We start from the raw sequence: 17,760 nt of genomic DNA on the forward strand, positions 1-17,760 counted from the left end.
ATATTAGGGCTAATATTCGCTACTTCTGCCAATAATTCCACAAACGAAGCGCCATGTGACAGAACTACGGTACTGTACTAAGCTGTGGAGTTAAATTTATGACTGTTAAAAAAAAAAATCAACGCTAAACTCCACAAAAGGCTGCAAACATATTAAATCGGTGCACAAACTCTGAGGGCACCAATGTATAAGCGTAGCAAGATTGCCTTTTCCCATTCATGGTAAAGAAGAACTAACTATAGTGACACCTCAGGACACGATACCGGTGACAGACCTATAAGTATGAATCATGACCTCCAAAACCAGGCTTCAAGGCAGTGTCTAAACCATCCCCAGCCTTGCCGCATCGTCCAGTCTTACAAGCCATGTATGAGAATTATGAACGCATTATAAAGGCGCATGGAAATGTGGAATGTGCGCCTTCATAAACATGATAGCCCCAGTTTTTCAGGATATAGATTCACTAAGTGTACTCGTAAAGTAATGGGAATAGGGCTGCTACGGCCTCTATGTTTTTCGCACTACGGTAGAAATGTGAAGAGGGCGATTTTCAGCTGCATTTTACGCGCCTTAGTGTCGAGATCTGCGGCATTGTAATAAGCTTAAAGTGTCTAGTGGCACAAAAGACTGTACGCTAGTTTCGGAGCAAAAGGTGTGCGAAGAAAAATATGCTTGAAAATGCGCTACAGGACAGTGCAAACCACTGAAATTTTTAGTAAAGCACATGGTTACAGCCAACCCATCGGCAGTGCATGTCCGCCGATGGCACAAATATTTCTCTCGGGAGTGACAACTGATGCCCACCACTTAGCCCGATCTCATTTTCTGGTAGCTGGTGTCGCCGTTATTGCCTCTTGTCATTGTGCATTTTATTAATTAATTTATTTATTTACTCAAATAACCCACAGGTTATTTTCACATTGGAGTGCTGTGTGAGTGGGACATATAGATTAAATATCAAATTGAAATATGAGATACAACGAATAAGGAAAAATGTTACACAGGATTTATTGAGCACAAAGCACAAAATTACTAAGAAAAAGTTATATAATGTTTAAAGAAAGCTGCATTGAAAAGGAACACGCCATGAGCTCGAGCATCAAGTTGTATTATTTCCTTAGAGGTTCTTCTCCTTTTGAGGAAAATAGCCAGAACCGCGCGTACCCGACAAGATCGCAATTTCACGAATAGTTCCTCGTGATGTCGCACCGACTCTTAGCACGTCTGGCATATATGGCGGCTGAAAAACTTCACTGGTTTCAAATAATCTTAATGCCCATTCTGCACTTGCTGGGATTTTTAAAAAAGCACAGAGTCACTAGGACTCGCATCGTTGAAAAAAGCCGATGTGCCGTGTGACTATAAGAAGCCAATTTGAACTTTGACCTTTTCGAGTGCCGACGGAACAAAAACCTTTTTCACTGCTTGAATGTCGATCTAGGCCGACGCAAACAGGTCAGCTTATCTGGACACTGCATTAGACCACTGCATATCGCGGTAGCCCCGTCCTCTTCATCTCACCTGCCAGAAGTTGCCCTATAAAGACCGGAATGGGTGGTATTCATTTTCAATGGGTGGCTTGACACCAGACCTCTAGGTGCAGTATGAAGAGGACGGGCGTTGGTGTCTCACGCATGAGTCTGCCCTATGGACGCCCAGTTTTTCTGCCCATTGATAGCTGTCTTTTAGACAAGCCCGCATCATAGCACGGCGTACACTTACGTGTTCGAACAGCTTGTGACTGCTTTATCGGGTTAGCATGGGGAATAACCCACTGTCGTACTGATTGCCTGACGCACAGTACCGCCATGCTCGACTGACGACGAGGACAGCAATGCGTCGTATAAGTTCATGGCTCAGCAGACCAAGCAACGCTAAGCCACGGCAAACGCTGCTACCGCACGATATTCCTCGTGTGGACTTTTTTTTTTTAGTGAAAGATGAGCGTACACGTAAAAAGACACAATGTTTACTCTTGTAGCTACACCGGCTATGAATGTGCTTACAAGGTGATTTTCACCAAGGCTACCGCGATTGGAAGAAATGCTGTAAAGGTTGTGTGCAATAACAACATATCCATAACATAACACTAACAAAACGCTAAGAAGGCGATAACATCAATTTATGAAGTAATTTTCACAAACCGTCCCAAAACATAGTTATCCTCGGTTCATGTTCCGAACTTGTGTTTTCCTTGCGATTTTAAAGAAATGCGTGCAGTGGCAACAGTTAGTACGCGAGTGCTGCAAGGCGCAGGATGTTAGAACAAGCGCGCTTTCCGTGAACGTTTAAGACCTTAGGAGCAGCTATAGACGTCGACACAATTTCTGCCATTTGTGGTTCCTTTTGAATCTGTAGAGCGTTACTACGAATTTTTCGCTAGTACTTAATACCTCATAGTCTCATAACATTTTATATGTACAAAGCTCAAGATGTGCGCCCTCGGCAACCGCCAGCAATACAGTTTGTTATATCCCCGCATCCTATATTCCACTATTTTTAATCCTGTACTCACGTCAACGTGTGAATACAAAAGAAATTCTAGACAAGTGGATCTTCCACCAGAAGTTGCTTACGAAAGAAGTTTTTCGCTTATGAATGCGCCATGGCCATCAATATATCCGCATATTTCCTCTCAAGACTGTTGTATAGAGTAATCTGCTATTGTTCAAAATGCAGCAATATCGCTACACGGTGCGAGCGCAGAGCAAACTTTAAAACCAAGATTTCGCTACGTATAGGATGGTTAGACCATTCCCTTCAATATGTTTATAACATTATCTTACGATATTCCGTAGTGACCTTACAATTGGAAGTGATGCTCAAGAAAGCTGCATTTGTGTCATATATTATATACTTTTGCATCCGGCGAGGAGGATGTCGAAACGCATCCTCTCTGGGCTGTTGCAAACCGGCTGCCGCTTCCACCATGCTGACGTCATGTGCACACGACAGCCCAGCGGGCGATATGATAACGCCCAGAGAGTCCTCGTTGCAACGGTCTGTAAGGACTCTAGAACTGCGTGCGTGGCACTTGGATCAAAACATAAGTTCTTATCCGTATAGTTATGCTTGCAACTCGTAAAGCTCGATGAGCAACAAAATGCATTAGTGTGAACAGCAACCCCTATTTTTTCCTGTCCGATTTCAAATATATTTCTTCTTCTCTTAGTGGGGAAACACTTCGAACTTAGCACAGCAGGTCTCTCTCATTTCCAGATTGCAGTTCCCATCAGCCTGACCAAAGCCTAGCTTTGCTACACGTGGTTAAACTAAGACTCGTTATGAGTGGCCATGACTGCTGTGAGTACTAAAGCTGATTAGGCCTAATGAACACAAATTACATATGTGAAGCACAGTACAGAAAGTTAAGTCGAAACGTGTCTCAACACGTACCGGTGTAATTACCTTCCTTAAGCGCAAATGAGTGTTACACTTAGTTAAACCTAATAGGCCGAGCTAAGCCTGTAAGGTCACATTTCAGTAATATGGTTCTCTCTGCACGCGCACTGGATGTACTTTTCTAAGCCTAATTTAGCTTGATTAGGCGTAGCTGAGTAAATAGGCCGAACGCAGCCTATTTACCCCGAAAACTCTTCTAGCTCTCGTACGTAAACGTGCGCTTATATATGGCTGGCTAAACCTGTGTCATTTTTTTTATTTTCCGCAGAACGTCGTGTATTATGCCTTACCGCTGCGGCTCTTTCACCGCTACAGACACCGGTGTAGACGGAGCAAGGAAAGTGGTTGCCTTCCAATATCACCCCCTCCCCTCCCTTCCCTCAACATTGCTCTCGAGGAGAGAGCGCCCCGATAGCCTCCAACTACTTGCACTCATATTTCAGACAAACTTTAATTTCTAGGACATGATTAATGTAAATCATATATAGTGGGGCTCGCCTGGCTTGCTTTGTAGTCAGTCATGAGGCATTTCGTTTGAGGAACCTGAGGTCAACCATGTCCAAAATGAAGCCCTTGACTGGCCTTGTGAACTTGGTTAAAAAGCTACCCATATAAATTTAGGCTTTATAAAAAAATAACAAATATCCCTCTGGAAACTCACATATTGATACGTGGCAGAAGTTTAGTTCGGGAAAAGCACTACAGCTAATGACAGACGTAAGTGTTCTGGCTAGCACCAACCGTTGCTTCAGCTTCGTTGCCTCTCTCTGTTATCCATCGTCGTCTTCTTCAGTGGCATATACGTAACATTACTCCGCCACGAAAGCACAGTCCCGGTGCGTACTACGTCGGGGAACTACAACTGGAGTGGTACGGTTTCATGCGAGCGACATGAACGATTTCGGTACGTGGCATATCGAACTGTCGGTGTGGGTGCACAAGAGTGATCTAGTATGTCACGGAAGTGACTGGCCGTAAAACACGGTAGGGACCTGTGTAGCGCGGCAAGAGCTTCTCACAGAGCCCAACTCTACGAGCGCGAGTCCATTTAAGACGAGAGAGTCCGGAGAACAGTGGACATCCCGATGACAAGAATCATGGCGGCGTTTTTGAGACTTTTGGGAGGAATCCAGTCGGCGGCGACCAATAAAACGGGTGGCGTCAACTCGGGATATGGCGTCATGAATAGGAACTTGCATTAGCTGATCCAGGCAGTACGCTGTCAAACAGAAGAGAAGAGTCACGGCCGAACAGAAGATTGAAGGGCGAGAAGCCCATTATATCGTGTCGGGAGGAATTATACGCAAAGGTTACAAACGATAAAGTAATATCGCAGTCACGGTGATCAGCCGATACATACATTGACAGCATGACCGTGAGTGTGCGACTGAGGCATTCGGTAAGGCAGTTCGTTTGTGGATGATAAGCGGCGAAGGAATGCTTAATGGAGCAGTATCAGAGAATTCCTTCGACTACTCGAGCAAGAAAGCAACGGCCACGATCAGTGAGCAGCTGGCGTGGGGCACCGTGCAGCAGGATAACATCGTGGAGGATAAACGCAGCCACGTCAGTTGAACAGGTGGTCGGTATCGCTCTTGTAACAGCGTAGCACGTAGTATAGTCTGCAGCCACCGCAATCCATTTATTCCCCTGAGCAGACAGAGGGAAAGGCCCGAGGAGATCAAGGCCAACTCGGGAAACTGGGTCTATTGGGATGTCGATCGGCTGTATAGGATCCAGCAGGCACAACCGAGTGCTTCTTCCGTCGCTGACACCTGTCACAAGAAGCCACGTAACGACGAGCAGAGCTGTAGAGGCCTGGCCAAAAGAAGCGCCGGCGGACGCTGTCGTACGTACGAGATACGCCAAGATGACCCGCAGTGGGCGCGTCGTGCAGCTGCGGAAGAACGGTGGCACGTAGGTGGTCGGGGACTACGAACAGAAGCTCAGCGTCATCTGGTCGCATATTCCGCCAATATAAAGTCCCGTTGTGGAGCACAAACAAAGCAAGGGTGGCTTCAGGGTGATCAGTGCTGAAGCGGTTGATAATTGCGCAAAGCTTGGGATTTAAGCGCTGCTCCTGGCGAAGTTTAAAAGATCACAGATGGACAGCACACAGGTGTCATTGTCACACTCGCTTTCAGGCGGCGGATCTATCGGGTTGCGGGACAGACAGTCGGCATCAGTATGTATCCGGCCGGACTTGTAGACGACAGAAAAAGTGTATTCTTGAAAATGCAGCGCCCAACGCCCGAGATGACCAGTAGGGTCCTTCAGCGTAGAAAGTCAACATAAGGAGTGGCGGTCGGGGATGACGGAGAACGGGTGGCCAAACAAGCAAGGACAAAACTTTGTCATGGCCCACACAAGGGCTAAACACTCACGTTCTGTGATCGAATAATTCCGCTCAGCCGCTGAAAGGAGATGACTGGCATAAGCAATGACGCTAGTGCGGCCCGTCTGCTATTGGCCGTGAATGGCACCAATACCGTGACCACTGGCGTCGGTGTTACCTCCGTTGGTGCTGAGGGGTTGGAGCGTGCCAGGACGGGCAGGTTAGTGAGGGTTGCGATGAGCGCAGAAAAGGCTTGAGATTGTTCTTGGCCCCAGCAAAATACAATGTCGCTCTTCAGAAGAAGGGAGAGTGGACGAGTGGTCTCCGCAAAGTTGGGAAAAAACCGCCGAAAATACGAGCAAAGGCCAAGAAAACTACGAACGTCACTGATACAGCGGGGTGTAGGAAATGCACTTACAGCACGAATTTTGTCGGGGTTGGGTTGAACGCCGCGGGCGTCGGCCAAGTGTCCGAGTACCTTGAGTTCACGTCAGCCGAAACTACACTTCTTTGAATTCAGATGGAGGCCACCTCTTTGGAAGACTCCAAGAGTGGCATTAAGACAGTGAAAATGGCTCTCGGAGGTCGAAGAAAAGACGATGACGTCATCGAGATAATATAAGCACGTCGTCCATTTGAAACCGCGTAGAAGAGAGTCCATCATATGGTCGAATGTAGCGGGCGCATTACACAGGTCAAAAGACATCACCTTGAATTGGTACAGGCCATCGGGAGAGACCTAAGGAGGTCTTCTGTCGGTCCCGTTCGTCGACTGCGATCTGCCAATAACCGGAACGAAGATCAATAGAATAGAAATAACTGGCACCGTGTAAGCAGTCGAGGGAATCATCTATCCTGAGGAGTGGGTAAAGGTCCTTCTTTGTAGCTTCGTTGAGGTGTCGGTAATCAACGCAGAACCTCCAGGTATCGTCCTTTTTAACAAGCCTGACAGGTGACGCCCAGGTGCTACTGGAAGGCTCTATAATGTTTCTTGCCAACATCTTGTCCACTTCAACTTGTATGACGCGACGTTCAGAAATGGCGACTCGGTAAGGTCTTCTGTGAATTGGGCTGACGTCTCCGGTATCGATGCAATGAGTAACGAGGGACGTTTGTCGCAAGGGTCTGTTACCAAAATCAAAAATGTCACTGTACAAAGTCAGAAGGCCAGTAAGTGCTTGAGCACGATCAGGACACAAGTGAGGAGCAACCATTCCTGATATGCGGGCCTCCGTAGGCGGGGACGGGGCAGATCTTGTCGATTCTCCAGCAGTAGAGTCAGGTAAAAGTGCAAACACATTGAAGTCAGACCGTCGGGTCAATTAGGCGAGAGAAATGCCCCCAGGAAGAACTTGTACAAAAAAATCCGAAGTTCAGGACTGGAATATAAGTGTGGTTATTCGCGACGTGCACGATATTGTGAGGGAGAGCTATGCTACGCTGCAGAATCACGTCGGTTAAGGGGGAAACAACTCAGTCGCCATCAGGAATGGGGAGAAAAGGCGACATGACCACATGTACACAGCGGCTACAGGTGGCAGGCGAGTAAATGCAGCGGAGCGAAGACGGAGCGTTGAAGTTTCATGAGCTTTTTGGTCAGGACAGAGCGGCAGCTCTAGATAAAGCAGTCCAGAAGAACAATCAATGAGAGCGCAGTGTGCAGTTAAAAAGTAGGGGCCTAGTATAACGTCTTGGGGGCAACTGGTGACGACTGTAAATAGCACAGCGATGTGGCGGCCGGCAATTCCAATTCGTGTAGTACACATACCAATAACAGTAGCTGTGTTGCCATCCGTAACACGGATGGTAGATGAGGTAGCGGGCGTGAGGACTTTCTTGAGGCGTCGGCGGAGCGAGGAACTGAGGACAGAAATGTGGACGCCAGTGTCAATAAATGCAGAAATTGGGACTCCATCCACAAGAATATCAATAAAGTTACGTCTAGGTACGGGGGTTAGTACCGAATTGGCAGTCCGGGTCGGTAATGCAGCGTCACTCCCGGGCGCTGCATTCGCTAGTTTCCCGAGTAGGTACCGGCGTATTATGGGTACCAGCTGCGACCAGGTACCGCTGAACGGGATCGACGAGCCCGGGGAGATGGAAATCGGCTGGAGCGACGAGCAGTAAGGACCGTTTCGGTGCGAGGCTCATCTGGTTGAGGAGGAAAGTGCGCAGGTCCATCATAGGCGGGGCGGGACTCCTTTGGTTGGGCAGCGAAGCGTCGAGGTCCATAGTAGTACCGACGGTCTGCGTTGTAATAAGAGCGAGGGGTGGGGAAGGTATGGCTTCTGCAATAACGCGAAGTGTGGCCGGCTCGACAGCAAATGAAACAGATTGGCCTGTCGTCTGAGGTGCGCCACTCTGCAGGATTGTGACCAAGGTAGTGACGTTGCGAGGCTGGGCTGGTGGTTGCTGCAGCTACTTAAGGGTTCGATGGTGGCGGGGGCGGAAGGAGGCTGGAGGAGAGGCCGACTTTTGCAAGTTCGCGGACAGTGGCCTGTATCATGACCACAGTGTCGGGCAGCGAAGACGGGAGTGGTGCAGGAGCTAGGACCTCAAGTTCTCTCCGGACGATCCGAATCACGGTCGTGGGATGGGAGGGCTGATGCAAAGGGGCCAGGTCATCGCAGGATGATGTAGCCGCCGTGTTCGGAAGACGCTCAAAGCGATGTACCGGACGTCTTTGTTTAGCCTGCTCGAATTTTCGGCAGACTTGAAGCACCGAGTCGACGGTATAGCAATTCGTGCAGATAGGATGTTGAACGCATCATCCGCAATACCCTTGAGGTTATGCCCTATCTTCTCACTGTCCAGCATGTAGCTGTTGATCTTGTGACACAACGCAAGCCCGTCCTGAATGTAGGCAGGGTAGGACTGGGTGGGGATTGGGCACGAGAAGGAAGTTCCGATTTCGCAGCCAGAGCCCGCCCAATAGGCTTCCCGAGCAAGTCATGAAGCTTCTGCTTGTAGATGTACTAGGTAACGAGCTCTTGTTCGTAATTTTGGAACCATGTTCGAGCTGTTCCCGCCAAATAGAAGATGATGTTAGCAAGCATGAAGGTTGCGTCCCACTGGTTGTTCCTGCTGCAGCGCTCATACTCATCTACCCAATCGTCAACGTCTGGGTTATCGTCGCCATTAAAGATAGGAGGGTGGCGAATTTTCGTGAGGATACGTGGCAGAAGGTTAGCTCGGGAAAGCACAACAGCTGTTGACAGACGTAAGATGTTGTTGTTCTTGTTGTGTTCTGGTAAGCACCAACCGTTTCTTCAACTTCGTCGTCTCTCGCTCCGTTATCCATCTTCGTCCTCATCAATGGCATATGCGTAGCAATATATTGAAAAATGAAAATAAAAATATTTTATAAACACCTAATTCGATAAATAAACAAAACTCACTAGAAGCCTTCTCCACCCCCCCCCCCCCCCCCCCCGCCCCTTTCACTATCAAAATATAGTTTCGGAGCCCCTGTTCACTGTCCTTGATCTTCTGACGGTTCGCAAACCAAACCATGGCATGAGCTGGTCACGTCCCTTGGCAGTAGCAGCATACTTGAGCTAACGGATCGTGTTCTTCGACTCGGTCATGGCTGTTGTGGTAAGTCTGGGCACTGCACATTCGGCGTGATTGCACTTAAGCGAGTAGCCGCACAGATGCCGAACGCCTGAGGGTTTACGGTTACAGACATATTCACACTTGTTTCTTTATAGCCGCTGAAATCACCCACTGCTCACATACTAGTTGACCCGCTTGGGAGGTTTAAGGAATTACTCGTTGCCAACCGCTTCAACGTAATCTTCAAGGCAAGGGGCAGGCGTTGTGTCGGCGTCCGTGAACGCCGGCGTAGACTAAATCGTGACCATAAAGGGAAGGGGAAAAAAGAAAAAAAAACAATAAATGCATATTTTTCAGAGCTAACAGCGTCTATTAAACTGAGGTCATACCCGATCGATAAGAGCTTAACGGAAAACCGCAGAGTTGCTATACGAACGCCGTCTCCGTGCGGCGCAAAATGAACCGAGTGAAATCAAACGATAAGGCTGTCGTCGCCCTTAGCGTATGGGCCGCCACGGCGCCATTATTTACATGGCGCGGACTGTAGTGTTTCTGCTGCTTTGATTACAAACCCTCGCGCCCATTACATGCGCTTTATGTTTTGGCTTCTGCCATAACGACACTTGCCAAGTTCATTAAGGCCCTCGTCCCGCGGAGGAGGCGCGCACTTCCACGCGCGCCCCGCAGATTGCCGCCGCGGCCGCGCGCCTAGGCAAGCAGCGTGTCAACGCGCGCGATTGCCTCCGACGCTCTTCGAAGAAGGAGAAAAAGTACAGGATACGCCGCACTCGACTTTCTTGATTACTGGCGCTTTCACGGAAGCTAGTAACGAGGAGACCGGCCGCTGTTATTGACTTAGCTCGGCCTCCTTTATGGGAATCATTACCAAATCGCGGATCGCCGAATTCGGAGCCGTTACGCTGCTCGGTCCGGCCTGAGCGGAGCTCCGATTGATCTACCCGGAAAGAGATATTCCTTTCCGGCCGGGCTTGCCGTGTGCTTCTGTTTGCTCGCACCACGTTCTACCAGGTCCTGCTTTTCGGTTAAATCTGCGCAGGCAAACGTTAAGGAGATGACTGCGCATAACGGCGCACAGTTTCGCGGGCGTCCCCTTCTGAGATCTTTTCCGCGGGTCTGAGATATTCGCCGTACAGCGCGCGCTATCAGCTTGCGGAGAGCGTTTGCCCTCATGCTTTTGATGGTGCTCGTTTGCATATACAGTGCACGCGCGGACGCAGTTGAGGCTCTAGTAATTGCCCGAGCCAATGTCGAGGCGTAGCAGGTTGTGAACCGGTTCCATGTTTACGAATGCGCTAGCGCCCGGCGGACACTGACATAAGGCGCGAAAGAAAAGCTCGCTTCAAACCAGCATGTGCCAGCTATCAGAGCCTATGCGCCATGGAGTACTTATAAGCACTGAAATCGTCGATACCGAGTGCCTGGCTTATGTTTGACCTCGATATGAGAGTTTTGCACTTCTGCCTTATGAGTGTGTACAGTCTGTAACTCCTTTAAAAGTATCACTCGAGCATCGACTGGCCGGCAGTGCGGCAAGAGACAAAGGAGAAGACAAAACAGTGCAAGGACAAGAACACGCCCACAATTCCTTCTGCAGCAGTGCGCGTCCCCTCCTGGGCTCTCCTGACAATACGAATCAACCACTGTCCGTAATCGGCTGCAACGCAAGGGAGCCCCGAAAAGCTACGGCTTGTTTTTATCCACCTCATGCAGTGCTGATGATTTGTGGAAAGAGCACTCATTTGCAATGATCAACCTAACGAGCACAAGGAACCGGTAATACCCGCAACTTAAAACTAGTTCTAGAGGATTCTCATATCGGTGCATTCCTCGGGGCGCTGTCCGCAGGCTCAACCGTGGCCGATAGCGTCGTGCTTGTAACGTTATGCCTTCGCCTCAGTCAAAACAAACAATAGAACACTGAACAAACGCTGCATGACCGGCGCCACTAATCGACGCGCATGCTAGCTCTCACCTCTCCCGATTTCCTTTCTCCTTCTCCTCGGCGCGCCGTTGCGCCAGGTAGTCTACGCTCACGCGATACCATTTAAAAAAGGGGCTGATGGTGCCTATTTTCTTTCGTACTTACCTTATGCCTAATAGCATGCGTGTGTGTGGGGGGAGGGGGGCGGGGATTAGGAGTCGATGGTGGTAGTGGTTTGGATTTTGATTTAACGTCCCAAAAGTGATTCGGACTACGATAAATACCGTTGTGGAGGGCTCAGGATAATTTCGTTCACCTATGTAAGGTTCACAGCACACGGGCTCCTTGAATTTCGGTGCCATCAAAACGCGGCTGCCGGGAAGGATCAAACACGCATCCTCAGCCTTAGTAGTCGAGTGTCCTAACCACTCGAAAGCATAAGTTTGGTGTCTGAACCTCGTCGCAGCTTTCAGCTTCTACGATTTTCTTCAGTATTAACCTATTTCTGTTCGCTACTAGACGTATTCGCACGGTCAATACCTCGTTGGTTTGCACCAACTTCCTGATACATTGCCCGTGTCATTACCACGTGTTCGACAGCCGCGCTGTGTTGGTGCGGAATTGTTTTCCTAGAGAAAATATCTTCATGGGGTATAAAATGTCTTCGCGACCAGGGTATGAAGCGCCGTGCTCGAGCACCACTTGGTAAGAAGAGTGCTCTGACGCGGCAGGAAACTTTTTTTCCAGGTGTCGTTTAGATGAGTCGGCATGCTCAGCTCGGCGCAGGCGCTCGTTTCTCATCCCGTTCACGAGTTTTCCTGTTGAAGCCATCGTTATCCACTCTGTGTACCCAGGCAGCGTGTCAACAACACGCCTCCTCTACGTCACAAAATTCGTACATCAAAGCAGGTGCAACTGCAGTGTCTCGTGCAGGAAAACGTTCGCCTGCTGTCGGTGTGATTCACTATATTAATTTGGCCTCGCATGGCGACAGCTCCCTGTTCGCCTCGTGTCCAGCTGCATCGCCGGGGAAGTGGAGCAATACCAGTCTGCTTCGCTTTTCCGAAGACGAACACGGCGCGAACAACCTGAGGAGCGCGCGAATGGCGACGACACAGCTATCTGACGCCAACAGCATCCGCCGCGTGCATTTAATGGCATGGGCAAATCGTTTATGTAGCTTTATGCAACGGGATTCAGTGCACAATTTAGCGAACAAACCTGCGTGCTTTGTTTCGTTTATTATCTTTGCGAATGAGGACTCGCCATATCTGATTGCGAACAATGCGAACCGCGTACCTCATTTTCACAAGGCCCGGTACAAATGGCGACAGGAAAACAAAAATGCCACCTTTACAAGTAATGTTTAATGCTAAAGCGAAATATAGGATCATCCACCTCAGCTTGTATCGGTGTTGTCGCCGTATTTAACTCGATGATTTTCGTACGAGTATCACTGCCTCGGTGTTGTCAGAGAAATAACTCAAGTTACCAACATTCTAGTAGAAATTAAGAAGAAATGGACATGGGCAGGACATGTAGTGCGAAGAGAGGATAACCGATGGTCGCTGAGGGTAACAAACTGGATTCCAAGGGAAGGAAAGCGTAGCAGGGGGCGGCAGAAAGTTAGGTGGGCGGATGAGATTAAGAAGTTCGCAGGGGTCAAGTGGATGCAGCTAGCACAGAACCGGGTTAAGTGGAGAAATATGGGAGAGGCCTTCGCCCTGCAGTGGGTATAATCAGGCTGATGATGATGATGATGATCGCTGCCTCCCCTATGACCTAACTGCTCCCTTCGACGAGCGCGCACTCATTGTGATCATTTTTAATACCGATTTATATTATCGGCAGAGACTACTTGCAGCTGCGCAGGCTTAATCATTGCGACCTTCCAGTGAAACATACAGCTCGGTTATTTATGTTTTTAGCAACAAAGACGCTTTAGTGAAGGCGATACGGGGTAATGCAACTGATATAAACATTTTGTTCCCTTGCGCCGTCCTTGCTCGTGGCCACGATTTTGTCTCTCACTCAGTGCGCATTTTCGCTTTAGTTTTCAGCTTCTGCAGCACGTTAAATTCAATTCCTGTAGCTAAATATTTTCGGACTATAATTAGTGCTACATAAGGCGGCGTATGTTCGGCCAACACTTCGCGCTATTTTTACAGTTGTTGACATGACAGGTGGCCCGGCTATACCGCAGACGTAACCTTGTAAGGTGCACTGTCATGCATAGTCACCGTTAGAGCGGCTCAAGCCATCAGGTCCCTACATTATGACGATATTGCGTGCAGTCAGACAGCTAAGAAACGGTCAGATTCTTTAAATGACCCGACTAGAAAAAAAAAGCGCATTTGCCTATCAAGGCAGTTACCAACAGTTGCGTTATCAAGGTTGCGCGCCCACCACGCCGCGCGCATCCGCTGGCCTCAGGGTATTTGCAAACAGGAGATGTTAGTAAGTCCATCATCTGGCACGTAAGCCATTGCGCTTCAGTGAGCGCGCTCTAGGTAGCTAGTCGTTCAAGGGGCTCCGGAAACGGAACCTGGCTAACTTAAGCATGATACTTGCTGCGGATCACTGCCTGCACTAAGTATTCAAGCAGAACGTTAAACAAGAATATGTCTTTTGAAGCAAAAAGACGGAGAAGGAGATAAAACTGTTTCACCATACCATAACGTGGAATGGCTTATGGGATGGGGTCTTGAGCGATGGACGCTCTTCGTATGAGGAACCGCTGGTTGCCCCCTCGGTCCAACATTACCGAGGTCCTTGCGCCATACTCGACGAACGTGACAGGGGCCAGTAATATTTATTATTTCTCCAGGCCAGCCCCAGTTCATGTATTAGTGGGCTACGAGAGTTCCGCAGGAAACTCTGTGTCGGGAAATTGTCCTTTCGGTTGTTCGTATCGTCATTACCACGTTTATATGCGCCGCACACTCTCTTGGATTTACATAATAGTTCCCCACTGTCGCAATGTTTCGTCCGCAATTTCGTAAAGTCTCTTGCCTTGTCAAGCTTTCTGCACCGCGCGAGGCCACTTCGTCCGGGTATAATCACAACCACAAAGTCTTGCCATTTTTCCGTCGAGTTTAGTTATTTTAAAGCAACGCACGGCCAAGAGAGCGCCATGACTCACTCGGCTCTGGTATCTGGCGGCCGTTCACTGCACGACCTGTACTAACGTCCGCCATTACCTCACCCCAGGTGGCGATCGTGTTCGCGTGCTCCAGGGAGTGCCTGTGCGTGCCAATCGTTACTCCGTCCAAAGGCAGGACCCGCTTCGCCAACATCTCCATCCATCGCAGCCCGCCCCCGCGCAAGCCACTGCCCAGCTTGCACAAGCTGAACACTTCCTGTCTTCAAGACAGCAGTTTCTGTGAAAGTCTCCCCGGCTACCCAAAGTAAGCGCTGTACTTCTCTGCATGCCCCACGCTGATAGTTAGTGCAGCATGCGACGCTTATAACCGTCGAGGAAGGAAACTTGCACGTTGCATCAGACATCAGGAAAAACAATTACAAGGGATTAACGCTGCTGAGCCAAATATTGAGCGAAAGCATTTGCTGCGGGTGACCGAGCGTTCTTTTTCTCTTTTTCTTCTTCCTCAGCCCACCTATGAAGCCCCGCTTTAACCAACCGATATGAACGTGCCTTAGTGGCCTATAGGAGTAACGTGAATGCCAGGGTCCTAGCAGGCTGATTCTGACATAACCGTCCCATGTGAAAGGAGAGACCCAAGTTGGCAACTCCTGCCAGCCTGTGTCTCACGTGGGGTGTGACGTCACAGTGTCACGTGGGTAAGACGTGGCTAGCGCCGCGCTACGCTGAAGGCTCAGAACCTAGAGTAGTATTGCTTTCTTAATAAAAAGAAACTGCTTTGTTTCTTTTTTTTCGCGAACGGCGTGGTCTCGTTCGAGGTTTGTTACGCACACAGTTAATTCTGTCAGATCAAATGCATTTATTGTTACTGTGAGAGTCCGAAAACGAGTTCACTATACTGCCTTATATGTTCAAAACTCGAACCGCTGCTATTTATTATTATTACAAAGAAATGTAACTCTGCTGTCGCTACTCTGTAGCTATGGTGCCTTCAGAGCCTTCAGTGCCTGTTCGCATAGAATGTATTGCGAGCGTGGAGCCCGTTACTCTGCGGCCGTTTACTGCTCGCAGTGGGTTGCCAAAGGGAGCTCGTTCATTCGGCAGGTCGTCTTTATGTTTCACCGAATCAGGATTAAGTGAAAGCCCCCCCAAAAAACATACACTGGCAAAAACTGGCTAAACAGCAATTATCCCGAGCGATATTTGTGCACGAGCACTGCCACGTGCCGCACACTGAGTTCTCATAGCTCGACATGACTTGGAGACGACGGGCTAAGAGAGGGATACGTCGCGTAATGAGTTTCGCGGCTACTACCATAGCACGCGGCCGGCGGAGAGTTCTTTATCGCCTACTCGGCGCACGGCTATGCAAGGAGCAACTCTTAAGTGCCCGCGGAGGTCGTTACACCACTCGAAACGGCCGCGCCGTTATTGTTCCACATCCGAGGGGCCTCCGTCGCGCGGCTCTTCATCATCCGCGCACCGCCGTCGCTGTGTCCGTGACCCGAAGTCGCAAACACGCGCTCGCCAGTAGTAGTTTCCGAGCGCTTATTCGCTCGGTTTTTCTCAGTGCGGCTACCACCGTAAAAGGAAGGAAGGACCGCTGGCGTAACTTCGGAAGAACGTGCGTTCGAGTATAGGCGTTGCTCAACACTGCGGCTGTCCGCCTGCGCACCCGTAGACACGTATATATTGCGGGAAGCGATGTTTCTTTGCTTATTTCTCTTTGCTTGCTTCATCTCTCACTCTCCCTCTATTCCTGATGGTTCTGGGTTCGTAATTCACGGTGCGTCGTAAGTTACGAAGACGGTGACCAAGCATGAAGCGCACCGGAAATCCTTCCGCTTTCTCGGGGTGCTAAACTGTTAGTCGCAACGCAGGCCTCCTCCTCTGCTGCCAGGCAACGCCAATCGCATGCGATTTCTGCGTTACGGTGTCTCGATGCTTGATTCAGCCCACGGCAACTTCACCGCTGCGTGATTGCCATGGTGCACTGCGAAAACATAAAGGAGTCCATTCAGCGTTTATCGAAAAGTCTCGTAGCAACAAGCTGTCGTTGTGGTATGGAAGGCTGGAGTTTTTTTACGCCTTTTCTGAAAAAAAAATAATAGAGGTCAATCTGCACGCGAAAAATTGCTATTCCAAGCTTATGACACACACACACAAAAAAAGAGAGTGTGGCAAGTATCAGAAGCAACATAAAACAGTGTAGTCTCTAACACCCAGGTTTCATTTTCTGTTCAAATGCACAGGCATTTGAAATAAATTTTCGTTCAGGATTTAAATGAAGAGCAGTAGTTATAAAGTCACGCGGTACGTGCAAGCCATGTTTTCCGTACAAGAAAAAAAAAACTTGGTTTCGAGGGAATGAAGGATGCCGTTACTAAGGGCACACTACTCTGCGCCATCCCCGCCGCGGTGGTACAGCGGTTAGGGCACTCGACTACTGTCCAAGGATGCGGGATCGAATCCCGACCGCGACGGCCGCTTTTTGATGGAGGCGAAAAGCTAGGCGCTTGTGTGCTTTGCGGTGACAGTGCATGTTAAAGAATCCCAGGTGGTAGAAAATTCCGCAACCTTCCACTACGGAGTCTCCCATACCCTCAGCCGCTTTGGGACGTTAAACCCCATAAACCAAACCAAACCAAACTAACTGCGCCGTGGGGAAAAGGGTGGCAGAAGAAGTGAAAGAAAAATGAACACCGCAGCGAAAAGCTTCTGATAAATTTCTTTTACCGGCGCGTCTTTACCGACGCCCGTGCACATCGCACAGTGCACGGGCGCCTTAAGCGTTCCACCTCCAAAGAAACGCGACCGCCACTGCTGGGCCTGTGTCCCAAGCGTTCAACTGCCGAGCGCTCCATCTATTGAGCCACAGCGGTGGGTAAAGGTAAAAGGGGCTCGTAAAGGATAGCCCGCGGGTGATGTTCGCGACAATTGCAGGACGAACATATTAAGACGCGCCACAAACAAGCATTGCATCATTGCAAACGAAAGCCAGAATCATATCGTCCGCCTCGTTTCGCACCCAACGCGTTCCGGGTAACCAATTCATTTCAAGAGCTCTCCCGTAGTTAGAAGGGCACGTGCTGGGCACAGGTTTCACCTGTGGCCGCGTCTTTGCAACGCAAGCATTCTAAACTATACGCGCTTAGTTCGAAAGGCGAACTATACAGTCCGTGCCGCCCGTGCGCGAACAGCCTGCATAATAGGCTCATGCTACTCCTTTGCTTCCATTACTTCTTCTCTACGCAAAAGATGGACGCGTGCTAAGTTCCGTGCATTAATATTTGCTTTCACTGCCATCTTTAAGAGCGTCAGCTCTTACTACTTACATTTCCCGGTTTCTCGTCCGTTTCTCGATCCGTCGCTCTCAGATTCAAGATAGCGGCCAACTCACGTGATCATAGCTACAGCATTCCG

The 17,760-nt window shown here is 49.3% G+C and overlaps 1 protein-coding gene across 1 annotated transcript in view; it reads left to right on the top strand.

Annotated features, from left to right (window-relative positions):
- Positions 1 to 17,760, top strand: part of LOC146202859 (protein spaetzle 5-like) — a 130,986-nt gene that overhangs the window by 53,495 nt on the left and 59,731 nt on the right. The window contains exon 2 of the mRNA XM_084588383.1: positions 14,445 to 14,641. Coding sequence (XP_084444509.1) covers positions 14,445 to 14,641 — 197 coding nt within the window. The remainder of the gene's footprint in view (positions 1 to 14,444; positions 14,642 to 17,760) is intronic.

The sequence above is a fragment of the Amblyomma maculatum genome, chromosome 1, assembly GCF_055883805.1.
Source record: "Amblyomma maculatum isolate TAMU_Amacu chromosome 1, ASM5588380v1, whole genome shotgun sequence".
Taxonomy (NCBI): domain Eukaryota; kingdom Metazoa; phylum Arthropoda; class Arachnida; order Ixodida; family Ixodidae; genus Amblyomma; species Amblyomma maculatum.